The sequence below is a fragment of the Psammomys obesus genome, unplaced genomic scaffold (assembly GCF_907164565.1).
Source record: "Psammomys obesus unplaced genomic scaffold, mPsaObe1.curated_primary_1811, whole genome shotgun sequence".
Classification (NCBI taxonomy): Eukaryota; Metazoa; Chordata; class Mammalia; order Rodentia; family Muridae; genus Psammomys; species Psammomys obesus.
Window position 1 is genome coordinate 1,787,376 of NW_026592732.1, and position 23,713 is coordinate 1,811,088.

General features: G+C 54.5%; 3 protein-coding genes across 10 annotated transcripts in view; all 3 read right to left on the reverse strand.

Annotated features, from left to right (window-relative positions):
* Positions 1-177: 177 nt before the first annotated feature.
* On the reverse strand, positions 178-10,463 carry Dmpk (DM1 protein kinase). 7 transcript variants are annotated; one of them, XM_055615523.1, is made up of 15 exons: positions 10,148-10,463; positions 8,321-8,412; positions 8,003-8,086; positions 7,834-7,929; positions 7,412-7,560; positions 7,118-7,211; positions 6,748-6,954; positions 6,187-6,450; positions 5,468-5,553; positions 2,823-2,934; positions 2,039-2,196; positions 1,853-1,950; positions 1,640-1,686; positions 1,290-1,375; positions 178-993 (listed from the first exon to the last, which is right to left on the reverse strand). In XM_055615523.1, the coding sequence occupies exons 1-15, from the start codon at positions 10,305-10,307 to the stop codon at positions 834-836; spliced, it is 1,893 nt and encodes a 630-aa protein (XP_055471498.1). In that variant the 5' UTR covers positions 10,308-10,463; the 3' UTR covers positions 178-833. The 7 variants fall into 7 exon arrangements, with proteins under 7 accessions (XP_055471498.1, XP_055471499.1, XP_055471493.1 ...); XM_055615524.1 differs by having other exon boundaries at positions 1,290-1,379; XM_055615518.1 differs by lacking the exon at positions 1,640-1,686.
* Positions 10,464-11,500: 1,037 nt separating this feature from the next.
* On the reverse strand, positions 11,501-18,169 carry Dmwd (DM1 locus, WD repeat containing). Of its 2 annotated transcripts, XM_055615618.1 has the most exons (5): positions 17,668-18,169; positions 16,044-16,226; positions 12,967-14,208; positions 12,302-12,376; positions 11,501-12,017 (listed from the first exon to the last, which is right to left on the reverse strand). In XM_055615618.1, exons 1-5 carry the CDS (start codon positions 18,097-18,099, stop codon positions 11,970-11,972), a joined length of 1,980 nt encoding a protein of 659 aa, XP_055471593.1. In that variant the 5' UTR covers positions 18,100-18,169; the 3' UTR covers positions 11,501-11,969. The 2 variants fall into 2 exon arrangements, with proteins under 2 accessions (XP_055471593.1, XP_055471594.1); XM_055615619.1 differs by lacking the exon at positions 12,302-12,376.
* A 2,123-nt stretch (positions 18,170-20,292) lies between these two features.
* Positions 20,293-23,713, reverse strand: part of Rsph6a (radial spoke head 6 homolog A) — a 20,356-nt gene continuing 16,935 nt past the window's right edge. The window contains exon 6 of the mRNA XM_055615636.1: positions 20,293-20,582. Within this exon, the coding sequence (XP_055471611.1) occupies positions 20,345-20,582 (238 nt within the window). The 3' untranslated portion in view covers positions 20,293-20,344. The remainder of the gene's footprint in view (positions 20,583-23,713) is intronic.

A 23,713-nucleotide genomic window follows, 5' to 3' on the forward strand; every position in this document is an offset into this window, starting at 1 on the left:
CTGGGCGGGGGTGGGAGAGGCGGTGTCTCTGATGGCTGGATGCCTAAACTCCGCCCTTCAGTCTGATCTGCGCTTTGCGTCCCGCTAGCTCCAGGACAAGCCATTGGTCATCTTTACTGGGCTCTCCATTGGCCTGCGGGGCAGCTTCCTTGGCACAACAGAGACAGTGCTCCGGGCTCAGGGCAGACCAGAAAGTAATTTATTCGCTGGGGTCGGGGGTGGGGTCGTAGGTGGGGACAGACAATAAATACCGAGGAATGTCGAGTCTCAGTGCATCCAAAACGTGGGTCCCGGAGTCTGTCAGTGAGTCAGAGGGCAAGGTCAATAAATACCCACACTGCCTTGGGGGAGGGGGGTAACTGTGGCTCCGATGGGAGTGTACGTGAGGAAGGGGTCTGTCCGAAGCCAAAGACTCCCGTGAGAGCTGGCAGTCTTGCTGATCTGTCACTGCGGGAATGGGACGTCCCTGGAGGGGTTCATGCGCAAGGATTTAAGGTTTGTGACCGACGACTGGGAGCATGAAAAGTGAAGTCGGATGTGCTGCGTAGATCTAGTTTGCCCATCCGGGTCGGGCTGAGAAAGAGCGGTCGGCAAACGCCCGGGCAGCAGCTGCAGCGTTCCAGCCACCAGCCCTGTCCCGTTCCTCCCTCCCCGGCCGCCAGGTGGCGGGCCCGGATCACAGGCGCGGAGCTGGGGAACGACCCAGGCTCCCAGAAATGTGGATGGGCGACTGGGGTGGGGTGGGGTGGTGAGGATGAGCACGAGACGTTCCGGGACGCTCCCGGGTCACCCGTCCTTCCAAGAGGGCCTAGATAAAAAAATGGCTTGGAGTCTTAGGGTTCAGGGGGCGAAGGTGGATCCCGGGAAACACCAGACTGGGGTGAGACGGCCGGTATAGGCCACCAACCCAGTACAGCCCAGTGTGGCGGCAGCAGCCAGAGCAGCGGCGAACAGGAGCAGGCAACGCGCCTCGGATAGGCCAGGCCTAGGGACCTGCGGGCAAGAGGGTTGGATTAGCACTGGCTCCTGAGAGCTGCCCAGCCTGTACCCATAGATGGGCCTCCGAGCGCATCCCTGGTCCCCACAGCCCACAGCTACAGTTGGTCTGCTTGCAAGCCTGAGCTCCCGTCGGAACTCGTCATTGGCTACTTGGCAGCGGCCTGTGTTGATTGGCCCGAATACCCTCCCCTCCCTGCGGTGGGCTGGCTCTACAGAGGCACAGCAAAGCAGTGGTGACATTCAGTGGGCGGAGCAAGGCGGAGGCCGGAGGCAGCAGACGAGGGACGTACCCTGGCTGGGAGCAGCAGGTGACGGCGGTGCGTGGGGCCTGGCCCCACCAGCGGGCACTGGCCCAGAGCCACGGCCGGGGGGCTATCTAGCTGGAGAGAGAAGGGACAGGTGACCCGATCGGAGCCCAGCCCGGCCGCCCTCAGCAGCAGGGCCAGAGGCAGAACGGGAATCTAGGGAATCTTGGGAAGGATTTGGCAAAAGGTCTGAAAGGAGGGACAGCTCGTAGAAGCAGGCTGAGTGAAGGGCATCTTCCTTCTGGAGCCCCCAAGGAGGGTGAGCCCTTAATATGGACGGGGAGACCGGCTTTGGTTAGCAGATCTAAGGGGCGGGGAGGAGAACGGGGTCTTACATGGGAAGGCAGATCCGTGGCCCTGGGGCTGGGGACCCCCGTGACAGCTAGAAGTAGAAGAGAGAGGTGTATGGAGCGTGGAGGGAGGAAAAGGGCGGTGGTGCGGCGGCGTGCCCCAGCCTGGGCTCCTCCCCTGCCCCAGGTGTCCACACACCCAGCGTGCCCCCAACTCCATCCGGCACCCGCCTGGCTGGGGGCGGGTGAGGGACTCGCCTGCAGCTCCCGGGGCCTGCAGCATCTCCATCCGCTCCTGGAGCTGGCGAACGTGCGCCTCTAGGTCTCGGTTCCGGACCGTGGCCTCCTGTAGTTGGCTGCGGGGAAACAGCAGGGTGAGCAGGCCCTAGGGGTGGAGAGGCTGCCGAGGTAGCTGGCCTCCCCACCCAGCATCCTGACCCCGACCTGGAGAAGTTCTGGTTGGCCGTGCGGATGGCCTCCAGCTCACGGCTCAGGCTCTGCCGGGTAAGGACCTCTTCCTCCAAGGCTTCCTGCAGCTCCCGCAGCGTCACCACGGTCTCTGGCTCTGCCACAGGGGCAGCCACTGGGTCTGTCACTTCAGCCTGTAGGTGGGGATCCGGGTTGGGACCTGGGGTTGGCTCAGCGCCGCACCCACCCCACCCCATCTCCAGTACAGTCAACACAGGAACTGAAGGACTGGAGTCAGAACTTGAGCATGTGCTGTCCCTCCCAGCTCCGCGGTGCTTCAGACAAACCTGGCTTTACCCACATGCCTCCCCAGTGTCTTGTCGCTCTCTGTAACTCCCCCTCTTTCCAATGCCACCTACCCACGGGTAGCTTTTAAGAAACCAGCATCTCACTGGGGGTCTCTGACCTTGTTCCCGGACTGACCATAAGGACCTCTATGTGAGACTCTTCCATGTGGTCACCAGCCCCTCCCCTCCAGCCCTGGTTGGTGTTGCTTTCTGACTCCACCCACATGTCAGGAGAGCATCTATGTCTGAGCTATATATTCCCTAATTGTCCTTTTTGTTTTTTATTCCAAGATGGTCTCATTACATAGCTTAAGCAAGCCTGAAGTTTGGGATCCTTCTGCCTTTGCCTCCTGAGTAGCTAGGATTACAGGATGTGCTGTGGGGCCAGCTGGGAGCAGTCTCTTACTGGAGCGGCAGCTGGCACTGCAGGACACCCACCCAGGAGGCTCCGGCCTCCTCTCCTGTCTACTCACCACTTGATCCGGTGTGGACACTGGGGGCTCCAAGTCCAGCACTTGCAAGTCTGACTCAGGCAACTGCAGGGCCTCCAGTTCCATAGGGGTGGGGTCTGGGACCTGACTGTCTCTGGGAAGCAGAAGAGAGACAAACAGGGATCTGGGACTCTCCAGTCTGTGGGCACCAGGCAGGGTTCCTGAGACCCCATGGCTTAAGGAGGAGCGGGACAGAAACGAGAGCAAGACTGCCTGGGCTTCAGCCCTGTGGCTGCCTTGTGGGCTGGCTGGGCATAAGTATGGCTCTACAGAGGGCGGGCTGGGTCTAATGAACACAGGATGGGGCTTGCAGATCAGGAATAAGCTGTCCAGGAATAACTGTGCAGGCCAGGGACAGGCCTAATGGTGGCACTTTGCAAATGTCCTCTAATGTTCCCTGCTTCCCAGGTTACCCTTGAGAAGTGTTCATTTCATTATTATTGTGTGGTCATGGGGATTAATCCCAGGACCTCATAAATGCTAGGCAGATTCTTTTTGTTGCTGAGACAGGGCTTCTCTGTGTAGCTCTAGCTGTCCTGGAAGTTACTCTGTAGACCAGGCTCGAACTCAAGAGATCTGCCTGCCTCTGTCTTTTGAGTGCTAGGATAAAAGATGTGTGCCTAGGTAGGCCTTTTTTTTTTTTTTTTTTTTTTTTTTTGAGACGAGCTCATGCAACTCAGGCTGGTCTGGAACTTGCTGTAGCCAAGGATGACTATAAACTTGTGGTCTCCAGTGCTGGGATTACAGGCGTGAGCCACCATGCACACTCAGCATAGTGCTGAGGCTACTAATTGAGCACTTTAACAGCTGCACTACAGTCCCAGCCCCAATGCTCTCTTGTTCTAAGCTAGGCACCAGCCCAGGAAGCACTGCCTTATTTGAATAATTGTTTTTTTTTTTCTTTCTCTGAGACCAAGGTCTCACTATATCCTAGGCTTGCCTTGAACTTGTGATCTTCCTACCTCCACTCCCCTAGTAGTGGGACTGCCTCACCAATAATGATTTTTTTTTTTTTTTGAGACAAGGTTTTTCTGTGTACCCTGGCAGTCCTGGAACTCACTGTGTAGACCAGGCTGGCCTCAAACTCAAGAGAGATCCTCCTGCCTCTATCTCCCAAGTGCTAGAATTAAAGGCTTGCGCCACCACCTCCTGGCTATGAATTATTGTTTTTGGTGTTTTGAAGAAAGCCATCACTCTGTAGCCCATGCTGGCCTCAAATTTGCAGTGACCCTCCAGCCTCAGTCTCACTGGTAGGGTGGCAGGGTGTGCCACCCTGCCTGGCAACATCGGGTGTTGTTATCTCTTGTTTCTTAAGACAGGGCCTCTTGTAGGCCAGGCTAGCTTTAGACTCACTGGATAGCCCAAGATGGTCCCGAACTTCTAATCATCCTGCCTTGACCTTCTAAGTGCTGGGATTCTAGGCTTGTGCCACTACACCCAGCATAATCAATGTTTTTAAAAGGCCTTATTGACTAGGCATGGTAGCACATGCCCATAATCACAGCATTCCAAGGCCCGTTTAGACTATATTAACAAGATCAGGCCTCAGAAAACAAGAAAAAAAAACTTTAAAAAGCTTAGAAGTTGTTCTATTATTATGTGCTTCAATGAGTTTGTGTTCTTAAACTGTCAAACCAGGCATGGTGGTAATCCCAGCACTCTGAGGGGCAGAGGCAGGCAGCTCGCTGTGAGTTTGAGGCCAGCTTGGTCTATAAAGCAAGTCCAGATAGCCAAGGCTACACAAACCCTGTCTCAACAAAACAAAAACAAATTAAAATTAAAATAAATAAAATTGTCTTCTAAGATCCTGGGTACTATGACTCGTCCTCGAAACATAAAAGTCAACAGTTGGAAGATTCTGGAAGGCCAAGTTTAAGATTCTTGGGTTGTACAGCCAAAGTGAAATACTGAAGTACACAGCCAGAGGCACCTAATAGAGAGACCCAGTCTCAAAAAAGCAAAACAACAATAGAGTACATATGTGTTCCTAAGAGTCATCAGAGAAGAGGGAGCCTTGACTTAGAAAATGCCTCAACAGGCAGAACTGAAGACCAGCCTAGTCTAAGTCGCAAGTTCTAGAACAGCCAGAGAGCTACACAGTGAGGCCCTGTCTCAGAGAAAGTGAGAGAGAGAGAGAGAGAGAGAGAGAGAGAGAAGAGAGAGAGGATCAGTCTGTAGGCAAGAAGCCTGTAGGGCATTTTTTAAATTATTGATTGATGGGGAGAACCAAGCTCATTGTGGGTGGGGCTGTCCCTGGGCTCATGGTCCTAGGTTCTATTAAGAATGCAGGCTGGAAAAAAAAAAAAAAAAAAAAAAAGAATGCAGGCTGAGCTAGCCGTGGGGAGCAGGCCAGTAAGTGGCACCCCTCGTGGCCTCTGCATCAGCTCCTGCTCCAGGTTCCTGAAGGTTCCAGTCCTGACTCCTTCAATGATGGGCTCGGATGTGGAAGTGTAAGCCAAATAAACACTTTCCTCCCCAACTTGATTTTGGTCATGGTTCATCACAGCAACAGAAACCTTAACTTGAATAGTTCCTAAGAATTCTTGGTTCCAAGACTGCTCCTTGAGTTGACTGCTGAGGTGAGCCTGCACATACAGAGGCCCCGAGCAGCAGGCAGGCATGCTTACCTGAAGGCCATGCAAGAGTAGGAGTAGCCCACAAAAGGCAGGTGGACCCCGAGCGGCATGTCTTCCTGCATGTCCGACAGTGTCTCCTGTGGAAGAGGCACAGGGCTGTGGCCAGCACTTGTCAGAGACGGCCCCTCACCTCTTTATGATCGTGGTGTAACTAAAGAAACCCCATGAACTAAGGTATACCCTCCATCATTTTCTCGTGTCGTAACTTCCTGTTGGGGCTCTACCCACACCATACTTTTCTCTGCTGTGAGTGAGCCAAGGCAGGACCTAGAGCTTGTTAAATGCTAAGAGAGTGCTAGCCTGAGAAAAGGTCTCCTGGCATCCTTTGGGGCCTCAGCTCAGTCTCCTCCAGGAAGCCCTCCAGCACCTTCCAAGCTGGGTCAAGAGCCCAGCTCCCTGTACCCGCATTGTTAGTCTTGCTAACAATGAGGACTCTCCTGTCTTGGGGAATGGCTATGCAGCACACCTAAGTGGGCACATGGCAGTGCTCTAGGAAAATCATTTGGGACCCAGGAAGGTCATCACCCGTTTTTATTTTTAAGGGAGGTCCTGACTGGAACTCACTATGTGGACCACGTTAGCCTCGACTCACCAGAGCTCCAACTGCCTCTGCCTCTGAGGTGTGCACCATCACACCTGTCCAGTCACCCCACTTTTATGGAGGGGGCTAAAGAGATTCCCTCAATGGATCAGGAGCCGCAGGTACGTACCCCGCCCCCGCTCAGCATGGCAGTGAGGCAATCCTCCACCACATCGAAGTTGCATGTGTCCGTGGCGCCCTGGAAGTCTGGTGTAAAGGGGGGCACACTGTCTCGGAGGCCCTCCCAGTCAACGCCACAGAAGAACGGGTGCTTCTGGAGGTCAGCTGCCCCACCTCGGCCTAGCCTCATCTCAGCAGGGCACAGCAGCCCCCGGATGAGACCCTGAGCTTCCTCAGGGACACCTGTGTCTTCCAGTGGCAGAGACAAGTGTTCCTGTTCAAAAACAACAGAGAAAAGCAAGAATCAGCCTGGGCTGAGGAGCGGGTGGTGTTAAGAGCACTGGCTGCTCTTGCAAAGAAATAAAGGTTCTGTTTCTCAGCACCCACATGATGGCGTCAAACAGTCTGTGACTCCAGTTCCAGGGGGATCCCATGTCCTCTGACCTTGTGGGCACTCACAAAGTGCACAGACATATTGCCGGGAAAACACTTATAAGTAAATATCTTCATAAAGAGTCGTTCTTGGAGCATGCGCGCCAAGTCGGACACCCAGTGTGGCAGCCGGGCTCACCTTGTAATGCACAATCTTGGCATATGTCTCGGCCGTGGAGTCTGCGTAGAAGGGGGTCTGCCCATAGAACATTTCGTAGGCGAACACGCCCAGTGCCCACCAGTCACACTCCGGTCCGTAGCTGCCTGCCCCAGGCCCTCCGCCCACAGCCTGTAGGATCTCAGGAGACAGGTAGTCCGGGGTACCCACAGCCACCAGCGACCTCACCTGTGCCAACCAGACCCGGATGCTTTAGACCCTTTCCCTGACTGTCCAGGCTGGTGCACAGAACATCCCCAACCAAGCTCCTCTCTTGCTCTTCAACCCCACCCCAGCCTGTACACCTTCTGGTCCTTCACTGGTGGGGAGAACTTTGCCAGGCCCTTCCTACCGTTCCATCTGGCTGCAGTTTGAGGCAGGAGCCAAAGTCTGCCAGGCGGATGTGCCCACATCGGTCCAGAAGAATGTTATCTGGTTTGATGTCCCTGTGCGTAAGGGGAAGAGGAGAAGCAAGCTTGAAATACTTCCCTCCTGGGTCCCACCAGGCTACAGGTGGTCTGGTTCCACCCCAGGGGGAATTCTACATCTCTAGACCCGTGATCCTGCCCCCAAGGGATCCGACCTTTAGGTACCCTTCCTTCCCACACAATCTCTGCTAACCCTCCAAGGGCCCCGCCACGCCCACCTGTGCACGTAGCCCAGCCGGTGCACCGAGTCTATGGCCATGACAATCTCGGCCAGGTAGAAGCGCGCCATCTCGGCGGGGATCCGCTCCCCAAACTTGCTCAGCAGCGTTAGCAGGTCCCCGCCCACGTAGTATTCCATGACCAGGTACTGGGAGTGGGTGTGTCACAGGGGTTGATTGCCCCCAAGACTCCCAGAGACACCCCGTCCCAAAGCAGAGTTCCCTCACCCAGTGAGAGAGCACCCCAGAGATCTGAAGGCCAAACCAGACATTCCCTCCTATCTCAAGGAAGGTCCTGAGAGGACGACCTGAGACACACTACTACCCATCCCCAGCCTACAGCTGCTTTCCCTTCTCCAGCCTCCTTTACTTGAGACAGTGTGTCTGTCCCTCCTTCCCAGTCGCCCAGATCCGGAGCTCACCAGGTAGTTCTCATCCTGGAAGGCGAAGTGCAGTTGCGTGATCCAGCGCCGGTCCCCTTTCACCAACACATCTCTCTCTTCCCGGAAGCATGACACCTGTGAGGTAGGAGAGAAGCTGCAGGAGGTGAGCCGAAGAGACAAGGGCTTATCCCCCAGCCCTGGCCCTCACCTCGCCTCTCTTCAACATGTCCCATTTATTCATAATCTTCATGGCATACACTTGGCCCGTCTGCTTCATCTTCACCACCGCTACCTAAAGGCAGAACCAGGATGACAGGTGGCAGGAAAAAAAGCAAGGCTCACCTAGACGGAGTTTTGCCCTTGTCTACACCCAGCCTTAGCCACGGCCCCCACTCACACGAAGCCCTGCCTCCACACCATCCAGCCTTAAGTTCAAGCTCATTCATCCATTTTTAAGACTCTGTCCTGGCTGGTATGCCCCACCCATCTCAAGTAAAACTCCGTTCCCAGGCCACTCAGGACTCACCTCACTGAACGCCCCACGCCCGATCACCTTCAGAATCTCAAAGTCATCCCTCTGCAATCGGACCTCCTTAAGCCTTGCTGCAATGGGCTCCACTAGGGGGGGAACCAAAGGTCACCAGAATACTAGAGGCAAGAGGGATGCCCTCAGTCTCCTCTTCCCACTGCCCCCTAAGCTATCTTTAGGATTCCTGCTTTCAAAACCTGTGATGTTTGGGGGACGCAGAGCTGCCTGTTTCCACAAGGCTGCAGGTGAAAAGGGAGGCAGGGGAGAAGATGGAGCATAAAGCCCTCCCCTCCCACAGGATGAGCAGGATGGTAAGTCACTGGGCCCTGCAGCCTCAGCCTGCAGCCCAGCCGTGTCTAGCAGTGGAGCCTGGAGTTTCGGAAAGGCATTCTAGGTTTCTAAAGTGGGCAGGAGAGCCTTCTTACAATCAAACTTCAAGAGCATACGGTTCTCCCATAAGGCAGCTCAGCAGGAAGGTTTGAAGGCTGAAGACTTGGGAGCAGTGGACAGAGGGAGGCCAGGTCTCCCTTAGGGAAGTAGTCAGGACTGGGAGTAGGGACGGAGGAGGGAGGAGTGTGGGGAAAGGGGAGATGGTGGGTCATGGAGAAGAAAGGGGTTAGGGAAAGTGGGCCTCCGGGAAGATGCAGCCAGGGCCAAGGCTGGGGGGGGGGGGGGGGGTGGGGAGGAGAGAGCCAAGGCATTGAGCCCTTTTAAGGCAGCGGGAGCCCAGGCCCCCTCCCCCGCCCAGGACTGGCAGGGGAGGGGCCCACAGGATGCTGCTCAAGCCTCAAAAGGACTGCTCCTTCCCTGAGGGCCAGACCAGTCCCCACCCCAGTTCTCAGTTTACCCTACCAGCCCAGCCCTATCTGCTGCCAAAGGGAGGTTAAGGGAATCTCTGAGGGCTGTAAAGGAGAAAAGGCTTCCATAAGTTTAGAGGCCTGGCCCATGGCCTCCACCTTTCCATCCGTGATATGGGGAGGAGGGGAGCATGAGCTGGGGTCACAGACATGGACATACAGGCGAAGGACCAAGAGCAAGACCCTTAATGACAGGCATAGCATGACAATCCAGGCTGTTACTTGTGAGGAAGCTGGGGTGAGCCTGAGCTTTGGCTGGAAGCAGGGCAGGGGCAGATAAGGCTCCAGGCCTACCCACTAGGCCTGAGAAGACCTTCAGGGAAGGGCATTTAAGTCAACAGAGAAATTAGGGATCCTGAGCGAAGAGGGCCATGAAAGGAGGTGGGAAGCCAGAAGGGGTCACCAATCTGGCTCACACAGGCTGAAAGGGACCACGATGTGCGGGGTCGGCACACTCAGAAGCTGAAGTTGTTCCTTTCTCTTTAATTTGGGGGATGGAAGGAGTGTTGCGTGGCGCCTGTCTGCCGGGCTGTTTCTCTGTGAGCCTCTGTGAGTCACTGTACCCTCATAGTTCCTGGACACCTGTCAGGGCAGCTGGGGAGGCAGACAGACGCCAGACACCTGCCTGCAGGCCCCACCCTAGCAGCTGTCCCTCCCCACACTCTGGGAAACCAAGGAGGGCTGTATAGCCCATTTCTGGGGTCGAGGGTCCTAGAAGAGAAAGCTGCCAGGCCCCAGTGAGGGATGGCAGGAGGCTACGCCCACTCCAGCCTGCACAGGCTGAGTCATGAGTGGCCTGCACCGACCCTAGTCTGCCCCAGCAGGGGAGCTTGGACTCCAGGCCTGACCTCTGCTTGGCCCCCTTACAAGAAGACCTCGCTAGGTCTCCTGCCCTCCACAGCCAACTCTTGCCCTGTGGATCTCCTGCTGCCTTGCACCCCACCCCAGGTCCCCTGCCCATACTCACCCCACTGCAAGAAGTCGGCCACATACTTGTCCTGGGCTAGGTGGGAGGCGCCCAGCTCCTGGTGGACGCCCAGGAGAAGGTCGAGCAGGGGCTCCAGCCCCAGGAAGCCGGGGTCCAGCACCAGCTGCTGGAGCTGCCTCAGCCGCACTTCGGCTGACATGTTGGGCAGGCAACACCATGGCCCCTCCCCGGGCCGTAGCTCGGGGTCTTCCCGTCACGGGGCCTGGCTGCCCCTGTCCAGGCCCCAGAACTCTGGCTGCATGTCTGCCTGTCCCTGACTATCCCCTGGGTCTCTCTGGCCAGTTCTATGGCTGAGGCCTCCTCCTCTTTTCCCCACCCCTTGGCCCAGCCCACCCCACCCCCCACCTCCCAGCTTTAACCCCTCCCAAGCCAACACCCCAATCTCTTCTTCCAGGGCCCCTCAAAACTCTTCAATGCCCAATGTCAAGGGAAAGAGCAATACTCCAGAGACGCCCCCAAAGCCCCTGCCCACCCAAAAAAAGGCAGAGCACAGGAGTTACAGGTGTGCCGTGTCAGTGCCCAGAAAGGCCAGTAGGCTCAAAGCTGGGAGGGGTGGGGAAAGAGGTTGATGCCTGGGCCCACAGGGGAAGGGGGGCAGAAGCCAGGGGTAACTTCTTCGTGACTCAGCAATGGATTCCAACTTTGGGACAGTTAAATTTAGTCCCTGTGTCTGTTGTATTACACTCCCCCCCCCCTTTTTGGCAGGAGGTGGAAGGGAGATCAGGAGGGGACTTGCTCAGTCGCCAGGACCAGGGGTGACCTGTTGGCCCAAGCCTGGAGGAGGCAAGTGGTGGAGCCAGGCCCTCCCCAAGCAAGAGAGACCCCAAAATAGCTCCTTGGCCACAGGCCGGGGCAGCCACATTCCTGCCTGGGCTAGGATTAGAGAGAAACATTTTGGGGGTTGGGGCGGAGCTGCAGAGACAGCCAGCCAGGAGACATGTTCTTTCTAGGGTGGCCAGTTCTCTGGGGAGGAAATCATGGCCTCCAGCTAACACTAGATGGCCAATCATAAAAGGGCCAGGGGCATAAGGCTGCAATGGCATGGCCTGAGGAGGCAGTGCTGATCAACTCCCAGCACCTCCCCTCCTCCCAGGAGAGCATGCTTGGCTAATCCTAATGCTTAAAACAAGTTTCAAACACCTCCAAGGACCTAGCAGGAAGGCCGCCTCAGCCTCTTGCCTCTGGGCTCTTCTTCCAGAGGGGTGTGCTCAGAGCTAGGGTGAAGGGAGGCAGGCTGGATCAGACTTGCTTTGGTCAGCACACAGGCCCCTCCCCACCAGGGCCAAGTGCAGCAACTCCCACCCCACCGTGCCCCAGGGAAAAGAGACACCATGCAAACAAGGACTTTAGTATAAATAAGAGGTCCAGGGGGACAAGAAGGGCTCTGGGGGCTTCCATAATTTAACACTCTTCAAAAGCACAGACCATAGCAAGGGGTGGGGTTCAGGCCGGAGGGGGGGCACCCGGTGCACTGCCCTGTCACCCAGGGGTTCTATGGAGCTGGGCTGCTGAGGGTGTAGTCTCTCCCAGGAGTGAGCAGTCACATGCTGGGACAGGGATATGGCTAACACTGACGTTTTCAGAGAACAGGTCTTGTACTTGGCAGTGGGTGGAGGGCAGGGCCGAGGCCACACGGGCCGCTACACCCCCATGGCTGAGCCAGTTAGGGATCCCCAGTACTTGTGCAGGGTGGGGGCTGGGAGTAGTCCTTCCATCATGGTTAGTCTTGTTAATACAGTGGTCCTTGAGGTCAGCAGGGAGGGTTATGGCTAGGAGGCTGGGGGCATGGGACAGCCACGCTTCACACCACAGTGCCACTGGGGGAGCTGCCTGGTTGGGAGGAGATGCCCTGGGGAGGAGAGGGAGAAGGCTGGATTAGCAACACCTGGGCTTCTGCCAGCGTCTGAGGAAGGGCCACCCCCAAGCCTCACGGATGCTGCTGCCCCAGCTGGGCCCTCTGGCCCCCAGGCCCAAAGCTGCAGACATAGGAACAAACAGCTCAGCAGCTTTCCCTGCCCCAGGGTAGCACTTTCACAGTAATTAATGGCCCCAGGTGACCTGAGCAGACAGGGGAAGACGGGGAAGAGGAAAGAGAGAAACTGGGGTCCTCTTGTAGTTTGGGAGTTGTCCTACCTCTACCACTGACTTGCTGGGTGACCTGGGCCAACTTGCTTCCCCTGCCTGGGCCTCGGTCTCCTCGTCTGTGAACTAGGGAGACAGAGGGGTGTCTTTGAGAACTCAGTCAACTCCCCAAACCCTACCCTCCTGGCCTCCGCCCTGAGGCTACCTGAGTTCTAAGGCTTCTGCACTCTAACCTTCCACAGCAAGGCTCTGGGGGACTGAGGGCAGTGTGGGGCCCTGACACAGCGCAAAACGGCCTGAGCAGGCAGGTGCCAGGCCTGTACCTCACTAAGACTAAGACCACAGCCACCATACAGCCCACCTACAAGGCAGGGAGCAGGAGCAAAGCAAGCAGAAATGCAGGCCTTCAGCAGCTGCCTCAAAAATGGAGTGTCTAAGAGGCAGGCCAGAAGCTAGGCCCTCAGCTCAATCTCATCCCTAGAGTATCAGCCTAAAATAAAGTTTAACCATTTTAAATTCTGGTTTTTCCATGAAAACAGTTTCTGTCTTGAGTGTTAAGTGCTAAGGATGGGCCATCAGAGGCCCTTTAGAGAGTTGGCTGTGCACCCCAACATTCTGTCTCCTACACCTGGTCTCTCTGCTGATACCTGGTATCAAGGAATCCCATCCCTCAGAGAGCAGGAACAGTCCTGGTGGCGGGACGGGTGGAGACTTACCGCCTTGCCTGGCCGGGCCCAGGTGCAGATGAGGCCTTCTTGGCAGGCAGTGATGATGCAGTCCTCCAGGAACAGGAGCACAGTCAGGCGCTCCTGAGCAATCTTCTTGCACACGAGGGGCTCCAGCAGTGGGACCTCATGGATTCGAGGGCACAGTGCCGTGCCCAGCACCTTGGCTGGGTCCAAGCGACTTCGGGGAGCAGGGCCGCTGAGCTTGTCGTTGCTGCTGTTGCCACCACTGCCGCCTCGGCTGATGTTTCCCAGGCTGTGGTAGCGCTTGTGCTCCTTCTCAGTCCCCCGGTCCCGCCGCTCCTGCAGAGTCAGCGTGGCGAAGCGGCCGATGCTGAATGGTGTGCCAGGTTCCATGGCTGCACTGGGCCCACCAGCCTTGCCACCACCAGCTGGGTGTGGGAGGCTGTTGGAGCGTGACAGGGAGCGGGGCAGGGGGCCTGCACCTGTCTCTCCGGCCCGAGAGCTACCAGAGGCTGGTGGGGTGGCACCAGGTGTGCCTGGGAGGGTGCGGGTACGGGCCAGAGATGGATGAGGGGAGAGCACATCTTCTGTGAGGTCCCACAGGCAGAACTGCGTGTCCTGGCCAGCTGAGCCAAAGCGGTAGGTGATGGAACCAGCCTTGGGCAGTGGGGACAGTGGGACTCCTGTGTCTGAGCCGGTGGCCTCAGGCTCCTCCTCTTCCCCACTGGCAGATGCTGTCTCCTCTGCCCGAGTGGTGTAAGGATCAAAGGCTACAGCGTTGACCCAGGACTTGTGGCCGTGACCTCGAGCTACTACACGACCCTCTGTGAAGGACCACACAGTGACCAGATCATCTTCCCCTCCTGTCACCACGTAGCGGCCATCAGGGCTCCAGCACACGCACAGCAGACCCCCAAAGTAGCTCTTCATGAGCCCACGCAGAAGCATGCTGTCAAAGTGGAAGACCCGTAGGCAGCCATCTTGGCTGACACAGGCTAGGTGTCGGCCATCAGGTGAGAACGCAAACTCATTGAGGGGCCCCTCACCCACTGCCCACTTAGCCAGTGGATTGCGGGGCGCCTTGCTTTTGGCTGCATAGACAGCAAAGCCCTCACCCTGTTTCAGCAGACTATACTGGGGTGGGGTGGAGGTGCAGGGGTGGCTGACATTGTAGAGGTACAGGTGGCCACTGGCATGAGAAGCAAGGAACAGACTCTCTGACTCAGGCAGCCACTTCAAATATGTCACCTTGGTCTTGTCAATCAGCCGCTGCAAAAGGAATAATTGACAGGGTGGAGTTGGGAAGTAGTGAGTACTCTGACAACCATGTCAGGATTTGACCCTAGCTCCCTACACACTGAGACAGATGGCAGGATGTCACAGGAACACAGGGAAGAAGGGCTGCCTGTGAGTAAGCCGCCCCACAGTGTCTCCGTGTCCCACAGGAACAGTCCTGCTGTCAAATGCTGATCCTAACTCAACTGTTGCTCTGTCTTCAGTATCAGCCAAAAGATAAGAACTTCAATCCCAGAATACCAGTTTCCCCCAGAAAAGGTCCCCATCACTAGCCCGGCCCCCACATACAGAGCAGCATCCAAAGGACATGCCCTGAGCAATGTCCCTGCACAAACTGATGGCACCCTCACCCTTTTACTGCACATGTCAATACCTTTCAAGCAGTTACCCTGTTTTCCCCACAATGAAGTCTAATCTTCCAACAAAAGCTGTGGGCCTCCTAAGCAAAGTGTGCCCACAACCCAATCTCTCAACTCCCGCTCCGTCTACCCGAGTCTCACTGCCACCACCCACAACTGCCTGCTGGCTTCAGACACCCATAGCTGTCTCCTCCTTGGTGGTCAGAGTCATATATTCAAGTCAGCCCCTAGCATTGTCCTGCCTGAAGCTCTACAGTTTGAGGCAGCCACTATAATGACCCAATGTCTCTCCTGGGGCCAAGATGCTTCCTACTCAGAGCTGATAAAGCCACCTCAAATCATCTTGGCCCTAGGGCTCAGACACAGACCAGTGTGCAAGGCCACTCCTCTGGCTCCTGTTGGTGAAGAGGGCAAAGTCCTGCCTACAGCTTTCTAGACAAACCCAAGCCAGCACCTCCAGTTCCTTCTCAGAATGCATCTCCTGTCTTCTCTTCAACTGCTACACGATGGCTGTCCTGTTTGGAGAAGTTTATCTAAGTTGTTCCTTCTACTCTGTAGCCCAAGCAGCCCTCGAACTTTTGATCCTCCTGCCTCAGCTTCCCAAATAGCTGTGACAGCAGACTGTGAGGCCCCACTCATTCTCTCTATTTAAATGTTCTTCCCTGAGGTTCTTTGCCTCCTTCAGGCTTCACTTCAAATGGGAGCTCCTGGCTGACAGGGGCTGCCTGCAGGACACCTGAGGAAGCTTCGACCTGCCTCCCGGCCTGAACATGTGGCAAGGGCAGCCCTTGCACCTGCTCACTGAGCGGCTCCTGGGAAAAGTTGTAATCCACCCACTGTTCTGCTTCTTTGCTCCCTCTGACCACTTGCTCATTTTGAGGACATTTGTGAACCACCTCCCCTGGACCAAAGGCAGCACAATTCCGAGCACAAGGGCACTCCCTGCCTGATTACTAGGTCATCTTCTGGCATTTCCTTTTAAGCCAAACTAGCCCAACCAAGCAGTCCATGTGAATGAGTTTAAACAGCCCCATGAGAAGGGGACAAAAATTCTACTTTGCAGAAGGCAAATCACTTTCCCAAAATCACACAGTAAGTCAATGATACAGCAGGGACTAGAATCTAAAGCCCAAATTGCCCAGAATTTGTAGTTAGCAAGAATATCAAGGAAATCCTAACTGGCTCTAAGTCTCAGTCTTCTAACCTATAAGATGGGTACCATACTTTCTTATGGATGAGAACACAAGCAGTGAAGACTTCTTTCAGTATAGGGCTGCCATAGCACAGGACCGGGACCGAGTAAGAGCAATGGCACCATCAGTGGCTGTCATGGCTGTCTGTTACTCGCTCCCCTCTCCTTCCTGCCCCTCAAGCCTATTCTGTTTCCAGGCTACTTAGTGTCGGGGTGGGTAGATAAAAAAGAAGGGAGCAGTTCATGTCCTCAATCACCTCTTCATTGAATAGCTTGCTGGTGTCTTTCTTGATGAGGTCCAGATACTGCACCTGGCCGGCAGAGAAGCCCACCAGCAGGGAAATGGTCTCTGTGGCAGCTGTGAACTGGTTGAAGTCGTGGCAGGTGGGCTGGGTCCCCTTGTAGATCCGCTTGTCGATGGGCTTGTTGAGATCAATGGACTTGAACCGTGGGAGAAGACGAGTTACAGGTTAGAGCAGGAAGAGGAAGGAAGAGGGAGCTGGGGTCAGCGAAAACCACCAAGAGGAAGCAGGGTTAACCTCGAGAGAATCGGGTGGGTGGGTAGGGAGGAACAGGCAACCACAGACTGGAAGGGGATTCAAACCCAGAGCACACACACGCCACCCAATAAAGATCACAGACCCTTTCCAATCGTAATTTAGGGGCAGCTACCCAGAGTGTCAGCTTCAGAGTCCCCGTGAGCCTGCAGCTGACTCTCCTCAGTTTTCCTAGCCCCTACTACAGGAGCAATTCCAGCGGGAGTTAGCTACCACCATATTCTAAGACCCCCCCCCCAGGACCCAAGGACTTAAAAATCCAACATCCTAAGATTTCTTTTTTTCTTTTCTATATGTACATGTAGTATGTGCCTATGTGCTTTGTGTGTGCATTATGTGTGTGGCTATAGTGGTTAACACTGAGCATCTTTCTCTGCGGCTCTCCATCTTACATTTGACACAAGGTCTCTCATTGAACCTGGACTAGCTGCCAGTGAGCCCCGAGGACCCTTCTGCCTCTGAGCTCCCTGAACTGGGGTTGCAGACTCACACAGGTGCACCCTTTGGGTTACCGGGACCCAAACTCAGGTCTTCATGCTTCCAAAGCATACATTCCATCCACTGAGCCACCTTTGAACCCTCATTTCTTTCAACTTGGGAGTCCCTAAAACTTCGGCACCTCTGTCACAGTTGAGACACCCATCAGTCATCACGGTCCCTCATATTTTGGATACACAATCACCACTGGATTCTCACGGTCCTCATTTCTCCTCCACCCCAACCCAGCCCTTCTGGGACTCAGCTGCTTTAGAGATGTCTGTCACATGTGGGGATGACCCCTGCTAGTAACCCCATCAACTCAGAATTCCCATCGGTTCCTCCAAACTCCCTTCATTTCCTGCAAAGCCTTTAGTCACCATATACTTTAGGATCTCATTCACCAACGGGTGAGTGTTTGTAGACCCCTAAGTTACACCTCTAGTCCTCCGTGCCTTTTACCTGTAAGAACCCCATCATTTAGAAATCCTGTCACTCCTGGCTTTGGCAAGTCTCAGGGCTCCCTCCAACATGCCCAGAATTCAGAATTTATCTCTCCGTTCTCCATCTCCCTAGTCCTGCATCCCCTTAGGATTCCCTGACGCCTACAGAACGCCTGTCACCTCGGATTCCATGACCGCCCATGTCCTCTCAGAAGCTCCATCACGTCCAGAACACTCACTCACCACGCTCAAGAACCCCCACGTGAAGATCCCCCTGCAACCTCTCAGAACTCCATTAGCTCCAGGAACCAGGCTCCCCCGGGATGCCCACCCTCGGGGCCTTCTGTCACTCCGGGACACCGATGCTCTCGGCACTCGGGTCCCCGTGAAGAGCGAGCACTCACCCGCTGGCTCCCGCGGCGGCAGCAGCCGGGGTAGAAGTAAAGCTCGCGGCCCAGGTTGAAGCAGACGCGGTCTCCTCCCGCACCCAGTCCCGAGGGCGTGGAGGGCGGCTCCCCCGCGCCCTCCGGCTCGCCTAGGCGCACCAGGCTGAGGCGGACGGCGGGCAGTGCGGGCCCGGGTCCGGGCCCGGCGGGCGGCGGGGACGACGCGGGGCCTGCGGCTCCGGGCCCTGAGGCTGCGGCGGGCCCGGGAGGGGGCTGAGCGGGCTGCGGCGGCGCCGGGGTCTGGGCGGAGGTCGAGCCCGACCTGCGCGTCGCGTCGCCGGGAAGCAGCTTGTAGAAGCCCTCACGGGTGCGAAACTGCGACTTGATTTCCGTGCAGTCGCCCATGGCGGCGCCGGGGCCCGGACCGCCCTCCCCGCCGCCCGCCGCCATCTTGGCCGCCCCCCGGGCAGCACCACAGCCAGGCCGCCCGCCGCCGGACCCCCAGACGGAAGTTGCGGAGTTAGCACCGGAAGGGGTAGGGTCGTCGTCCGGGTGACGCCTCTACGATTGGCACCCAGGGCCGGAGGCGGGAGGAGCCGGGACCGTTGCTGAGGTAACGGTTCTGGGGCTGTGGGCAGGGTAAGATGTGGGCGTGGTGGACGCCACAGACGCTGGCATGTGGTTGGCTACTGGCCGTGACCGATGGGAACGCCCCTAGACCCTAACAACCGCTCCCTGGGAACCGTTTGCCTAGCAACGGAGCAACCTCAAAGCCTATTCAGAATCCTCGTGTTGTTACAGCTGACTCCAGTCGATTCTTGCTTTTTTTAACTAAAAAAATTATTGCAAGCATTTATTTTTGTGTTAGTGCGTAGACGAGCATGTAGAGGTCAGAGGAAGTCAAGTGCCCTTCCACCAAGCGGGTCCTAGGGATGGAACTCAGGTCCTCACGCTTGGCAACAAGAGCCATTACCCGCAGAGTCATCTTATTGCCTTTGTTTTGTCTCACGCTTGTAGGCCGGAATGTCCTCAAACTTGACCCAGTCCTCCAGAAGTGCTTGGATTTCAGGCCTGAGACCACACCCAGCTCCTTGTTTCAGTCTAGATCCTCAACGGTATATTTCTCTGCCTTTCCATGTCTGGCTGGCAGCCTGAAGGCCCTCCCCTTCCTCTTTGACCACCTGTGGTCCCCTGCTGCTGTGAGAATGAAGTGAAGCTTTCTGTGACCCATCTAACCTTGCCTGCTTTTTTGTTTTTGTGATGATGGCTAGCTTTGTCAGTTTAACACTAGCGAGATTCACAACGACGGACTGTCTACACTGGGATCCTGGCGGCAGGTCTGTGGGAAACTGATGTGGGAAGACCCAGTCCTTTGTGGGAGGGTGCGCACCCTTCCCTTGTCAGCGGGTCCTGAACTGTGTAAGAGTGGAAAGACAGGCTGAGCACAATCAAGCAAGCACGCATGCATTCCTTCTTCCTACTCCACTCTGGGCATGTTCCTGCTTTGACTTTCCTGCTATAGTGGGCTGTAACTTGGAACTGCAACCTGAAACAGCCTTCTCTCCCCTGAAGTTGCTCTTTGTCAAGGTATTCTTTTTTTTTTTTTTTTTTTTTTTTTTTTTTTTTTTTTGAGACAGGGTTTCTCTGTGTAGCCCCGGCTGTCCTGGAACTTGCTCTGTAGACCAGGCTGGCCTCTGACTCATAGAGATCTGCCTGCCTCTGCCTCCCAAGTGCTGGGATTAAAGGCGTGCAGCCCCCACCACCCAGCTGTTATTTTATATTTTATCATCAACAGAAGAAAAATAGGTCTGTTTTGCCTGCCCTTTTTTTTTTGTGTGAGACAAGCTCTCTAGCTCAGACTGAATTCCACCTCACTTTGAGGCTGAAGAAAACCATCAACTCCAGCTCTTCCTGACTGTCTCTTCCAGGTTAGTGTTATACCGTGTGTGCAGTGGTAGGGATTGAACCCAGGGCTATGTGCATTCTAGGCAGTCACTCGGCCATGGTTGTGAACTGCTATGTGGGTGCTGGTAATCAAACCCAGGTCTTCTGGACAAGCAGGCAGTGTTCTTAACACTGAGTCAACTCTCCGGCCCTAACCCCACACAAACTGACTAACTAGCTAACTAACTAGCTAACTAACAAAAATTGGGCTGTATGACACAAATTCAGTTCCCAGCATCCACATGGGGATGCGGAGATGTGGCTCACAACTGCCTGTAACTCTAGGGGCACAGAATATAGCCCACCCTTCTGGCCTCTGAGGGCATCTGCACACAAATGCACAGACACACATGTACACATAAATGAAAACCAATCTTTAAAAACAAAGAAGTTGGGCAGTGGTGGCACACACCTTTGATCTCAGCGCGTGGGAGGCAGAGGTGGGACGATCTCTCTGAGTTCTGGGCCAGCCTGGTCTACAGAGAAGTTCCAAGACAGCCAGGGCTACACAGAGAAACATTGACTTAAAAAAAATAAAAACAAACAAACATGGAGAACGAATGAGTGAGTCAGCTGCCCAGTATAATGAATGAATGTGTGACTTATCAGCTGTGCTGTGGGGAATTTTATTTGGAGCACTGGGTGCTTTTCTACCCATGTCCTGCAAGGGCAGGGAACAAAACCAACAAGAAAAAATACAATCTGTAACTACATATAAGGGGAAAAGGCTGCGGGAAACAGCCTGGGGACCTCAGTCATCCAGGTCCTCATCCTCCTCCTCTTCCTCATCCTCCTCCTCTTCGTCAGCGGCTGCCAGGGCCTGTTCCTGGGCAGCCTTCAGGGCCTGCTCCTCCTCCACTGTGGGGTCGCTCATCTCCAGGATTTCCGGGCCGCTGGGATACTCCTGCTGAATCAGAGCTGGCAGCAATGGGTTGAAGTTCTCGGGGCTGTACTTGTGACCCCAGCCAATGTAGAGGTTCTCAAACTTCCTGGAGAAACAGGGAGACACTGTCTTTGAGGGTGAGTCTAAGTGTGGCATAGCATCACTGCAGGGTCGCCAGTGGGCAGGTGAAAGCACACACTGGGTATCTCTGTCTGCCCACCCCACACAGGTTTACTGAGCATTGTTCTATGCTCAGCAGATCTAAAGCACACATGCCGTCCCAGCACTCAGGGAGGCAGAGGCAGGCAAATCTGTGAGTTCAAGGCCAGCCTGGTCTACAGAGTGAGTTCCAGAACAGCCAAAGTTACACAGGGAAGCCCTGTCTCAAAAAAAAAAAAAATAAAGTGGCCATGCCAACAAGACAGAAGTGGACCTGAAGAGTGTGTGTGTATATGTGTGTGTGTGTCTGTCTGTTGTCTGTGTGGGTTTGGGCACATGAGTGAAGTGCCTGCAGAGGCCAGAAGAGGGCCTCAGATCTCCTGGTGTCAGAGTCACAGGGAGCTGCGAAGCTGCCAAATATGGGTGCTGAGAACTGAACTCAGGTCTCCTGTAGGACAGCGCCTGCTCTTAACCACCGCCTACTTTTTGAGACAGGTTCTCACCGCTGGCTGGTGGAGAACATGCTATGTAGACAAGGCTGGCCTCAGACTTGTATGCATCTGCTGGCCTCTGCTTCCTGATGTACTACCAAGCTCAGCTCTTCACCAGGTCTGGAGCTCACCAATTCTGCTAGGCTGGCTCACCAGAAGCTCCAAGGATCCATCTGCCTCTGCCTGTTGCCTTACCAGCACTGGGGTTAAACACATGTGGTACTGACCCTGGCTTTTTCATAGGTCCTGGGAATCAAACTCAGGTCCTCCAGGCATGGGCAGCAGGTACTTTGCCCATCAAGCCATCTGCTCCGCCTCTGATGTCTTCTTCCATCACTGATCATTTCGGAGTCTATTGGTTCCTGGTCTCATGTTGTCACCCACCACCACTCCCTTCCTTTACTGACTTCTTACATCACTTCATGGAGCCACAGAGCAGATCTGGTCCAATTGCAGTCGCCTGTGTCTCCTGAGCCTTGTTTGATGACTCAGTTCACACTCTGTCTTGGAGTATTTCCATGGGCACTAGAGAAGAATGTGTATTTCTCTGTTTTGGGGTGGAGAGGCTTTGATTTAATTTTAGTTAATTTCAATTTTAAAAATAAAACTGATACTTAATTTGGTTATTGGAAAACCTCCAAGGAGTCCTGGAACAACTGGGTGCATGAATCTGCTTCTATGTCTCTTCTCTTTGTGGGAGTATGTCACCATGTATCCCAGGCTGGACATAAACTGGAGCTCCTTGTACCTTAGCCTTCTTGGTGCTTAGATAATAGATGTGTATCTGTAGACTGGCTACAGTTATTTTCTTCTTCCCAGTGGTAATAGAGATTGAAACCAGGGTCTCCAAACACTTCACTGCTGCAGGATGGGCCCCAGCCCCTCACTGGGGGATTCTAGGGAAGTGATTTACCACTGAGCTGTAACCTCAGTGGTTACAGCTTTATCTTGAAATACATTCTAGGTGCTCAACCTAGCCTTAAGCTCACCCTGCAGCTAAAGCTGGCCTTGAAACACCCTGTCTTCTTTCTGTGTTGGCTTCCTGATTATCTGAGCTTATTGGAAGCAACTCTTTATGATGAAAACTTCAAATCCAAACGGAGATTCATTTTAGTGAAGAACATGTTTCAGATTTCAAAGACTTGTTATGAAATAATAAAAAATAGACCTAGATAGTGGTAGCACACACCTTTAATTCAAGGACTCGGGAGGCAGAGGCAGTAGAATTTATAGTCTGGCCTACAGACATTCAGACTACATAGAAAGACCTTGTCTAAAAATTGGGGTTTACAGCTGGAGAGATAGTTTAACAGTTAAGAATCTGCTCTTCCAGAGGCCACAGGTTCAATCCACATAGCAGCTCACAATTATCTATAACTATAGTTCCAGTGGTTCTGACCCTCTCACACAGATATACATGCAGACACATGAAATAAAAATAGATAAATCTTTTTAAAAAGTGAAATGAAAAGGCTAGGGGTGTGGCTCAGTGGTAGAGCCCCTGCCTAGAATCCCACAGTGAGGGCCTGGGATGTAGCTCAGCAATAAGGCACTTGTCTAGAACAGGCTAAAACCCTGGGTTCAATCCCAGCACCACAACATGAACAGTCACCTGAACCTCAGGCTCTCTGCTAGATGTTAAAACTAGAATTTTCTTCTTTGCCAGATTTTCAGTGAGCCCTACATATTTCATATGTAAAACTGGTCTAGAATATTTCTTCTGTCTGTCCCTCACTGGTATTTTCTTTCCCTGTGGATTGTAGATTGAAGATTGCTTCTCTCCAGAATCCCCAAGGACTCAAGACACTTAATTAGGAGCTTATCTGCTTCCTAACAGGCTACTGGCTAGCTCGGGTGGGAGAGTGTTGTATGAATGATGACTGCACTTTCTCTACCTGCTCCTACGGATGCATCCATGGCTATGTTTTCAACAAGGGCCTGGTGTCCAGCACACAGCTGCCAAATAGTGACATTCAGAAGTTTCTCTCTTTTCTTTCCCTTTTTTTTCTTTTTGGTCTTCTGTGACAGGGTTTCTCTGTGTAGCCTTGGCTGTTCTGGAACTCTCTGTAGACCAGGCTGGCCTGGAACTCAGAGATCCTCCTGCTCCTGCGGTGTGTGCCACCACACCCAGCCCCAGAGTTTCTTGTAGAGCCAAGTGTGGTGATATATACCTGTAATCCCGGTACTCCAGAAGCTGAGTCAGGGGGATTAGAAGTTCAGGGACAGCCAGGGCAGCACAGTAAGACCCTGTGTCAACAACAAAAAGCTCCTCGGGGGCTAGAGATACAGCAGCACAGGCCAAACAGCCCAGAGCTGATCCTAGAGCCCTTTTAAGAAGTCAGATCTGGTGGTGCACATCTGTAGCTTGGCACTCTGACTGCGAGCTGGGAGGCAGACAGGAGAATCTTGTGTGGGAGCTCAAGGAGCTAGCTCAGAGCACACAGCACAACACAGCACAGAAACAGATGGAGACCCTGCCACAATAAGGTAGGCCTGTGACTTCTGACCTCCACTTGCAGGTGTGGCACATGTGTGGGTGTCACACACACACACACACACACACACACACACACACACACACACACAC

Bases quoted from the DNA above. Each gene is read 5' to 3' on its own strand.
- Dmwd (XM_055615618.1), bottom strand. From the start codon at position 18,099: ATGGCGGCGGGCGGCGGGGAGGGCGGTCCGGGCCCCGGCGCCGCCATG. The intron at 12,377-12,966 runs GTAAGTCTCCAC...CTGTCTCCCTAG, and splicing joins GGGCCCGGCCAGGCAAGGCG to TTCACAGACGAGGAGACCGA. The intron at 12,018-12,301 runs GTAGGACAACTC...TCTCCTCCCCAG, and splicing joins CCAGCAAGTCAGTGGTAGAG to GGCATCTCCTCCCAACCAGG.
- Dmpk (XM_055615516.1), bottom strand. From the start codon at position 10,307: ATGTCAGCCGAAGTGCGGCTGAGGCAGCTCCAGCAGCTGGTGCTGGAC. The intron at 7,930-8,002 runs GTGAGGGCCAGG...CCTACCTCACAG, and splicing joins ACATGTTGAAGAGAGGCGAG to GTGTCATGCTTCCGGGAAGA. The intron at 5,554-6,186 runs GTACGTACCTGC...CCTCTTCCACAG, and splicing joins CCATGCTGAGCGGGGGCGGG to GAGACACTGTCGGACATGCA.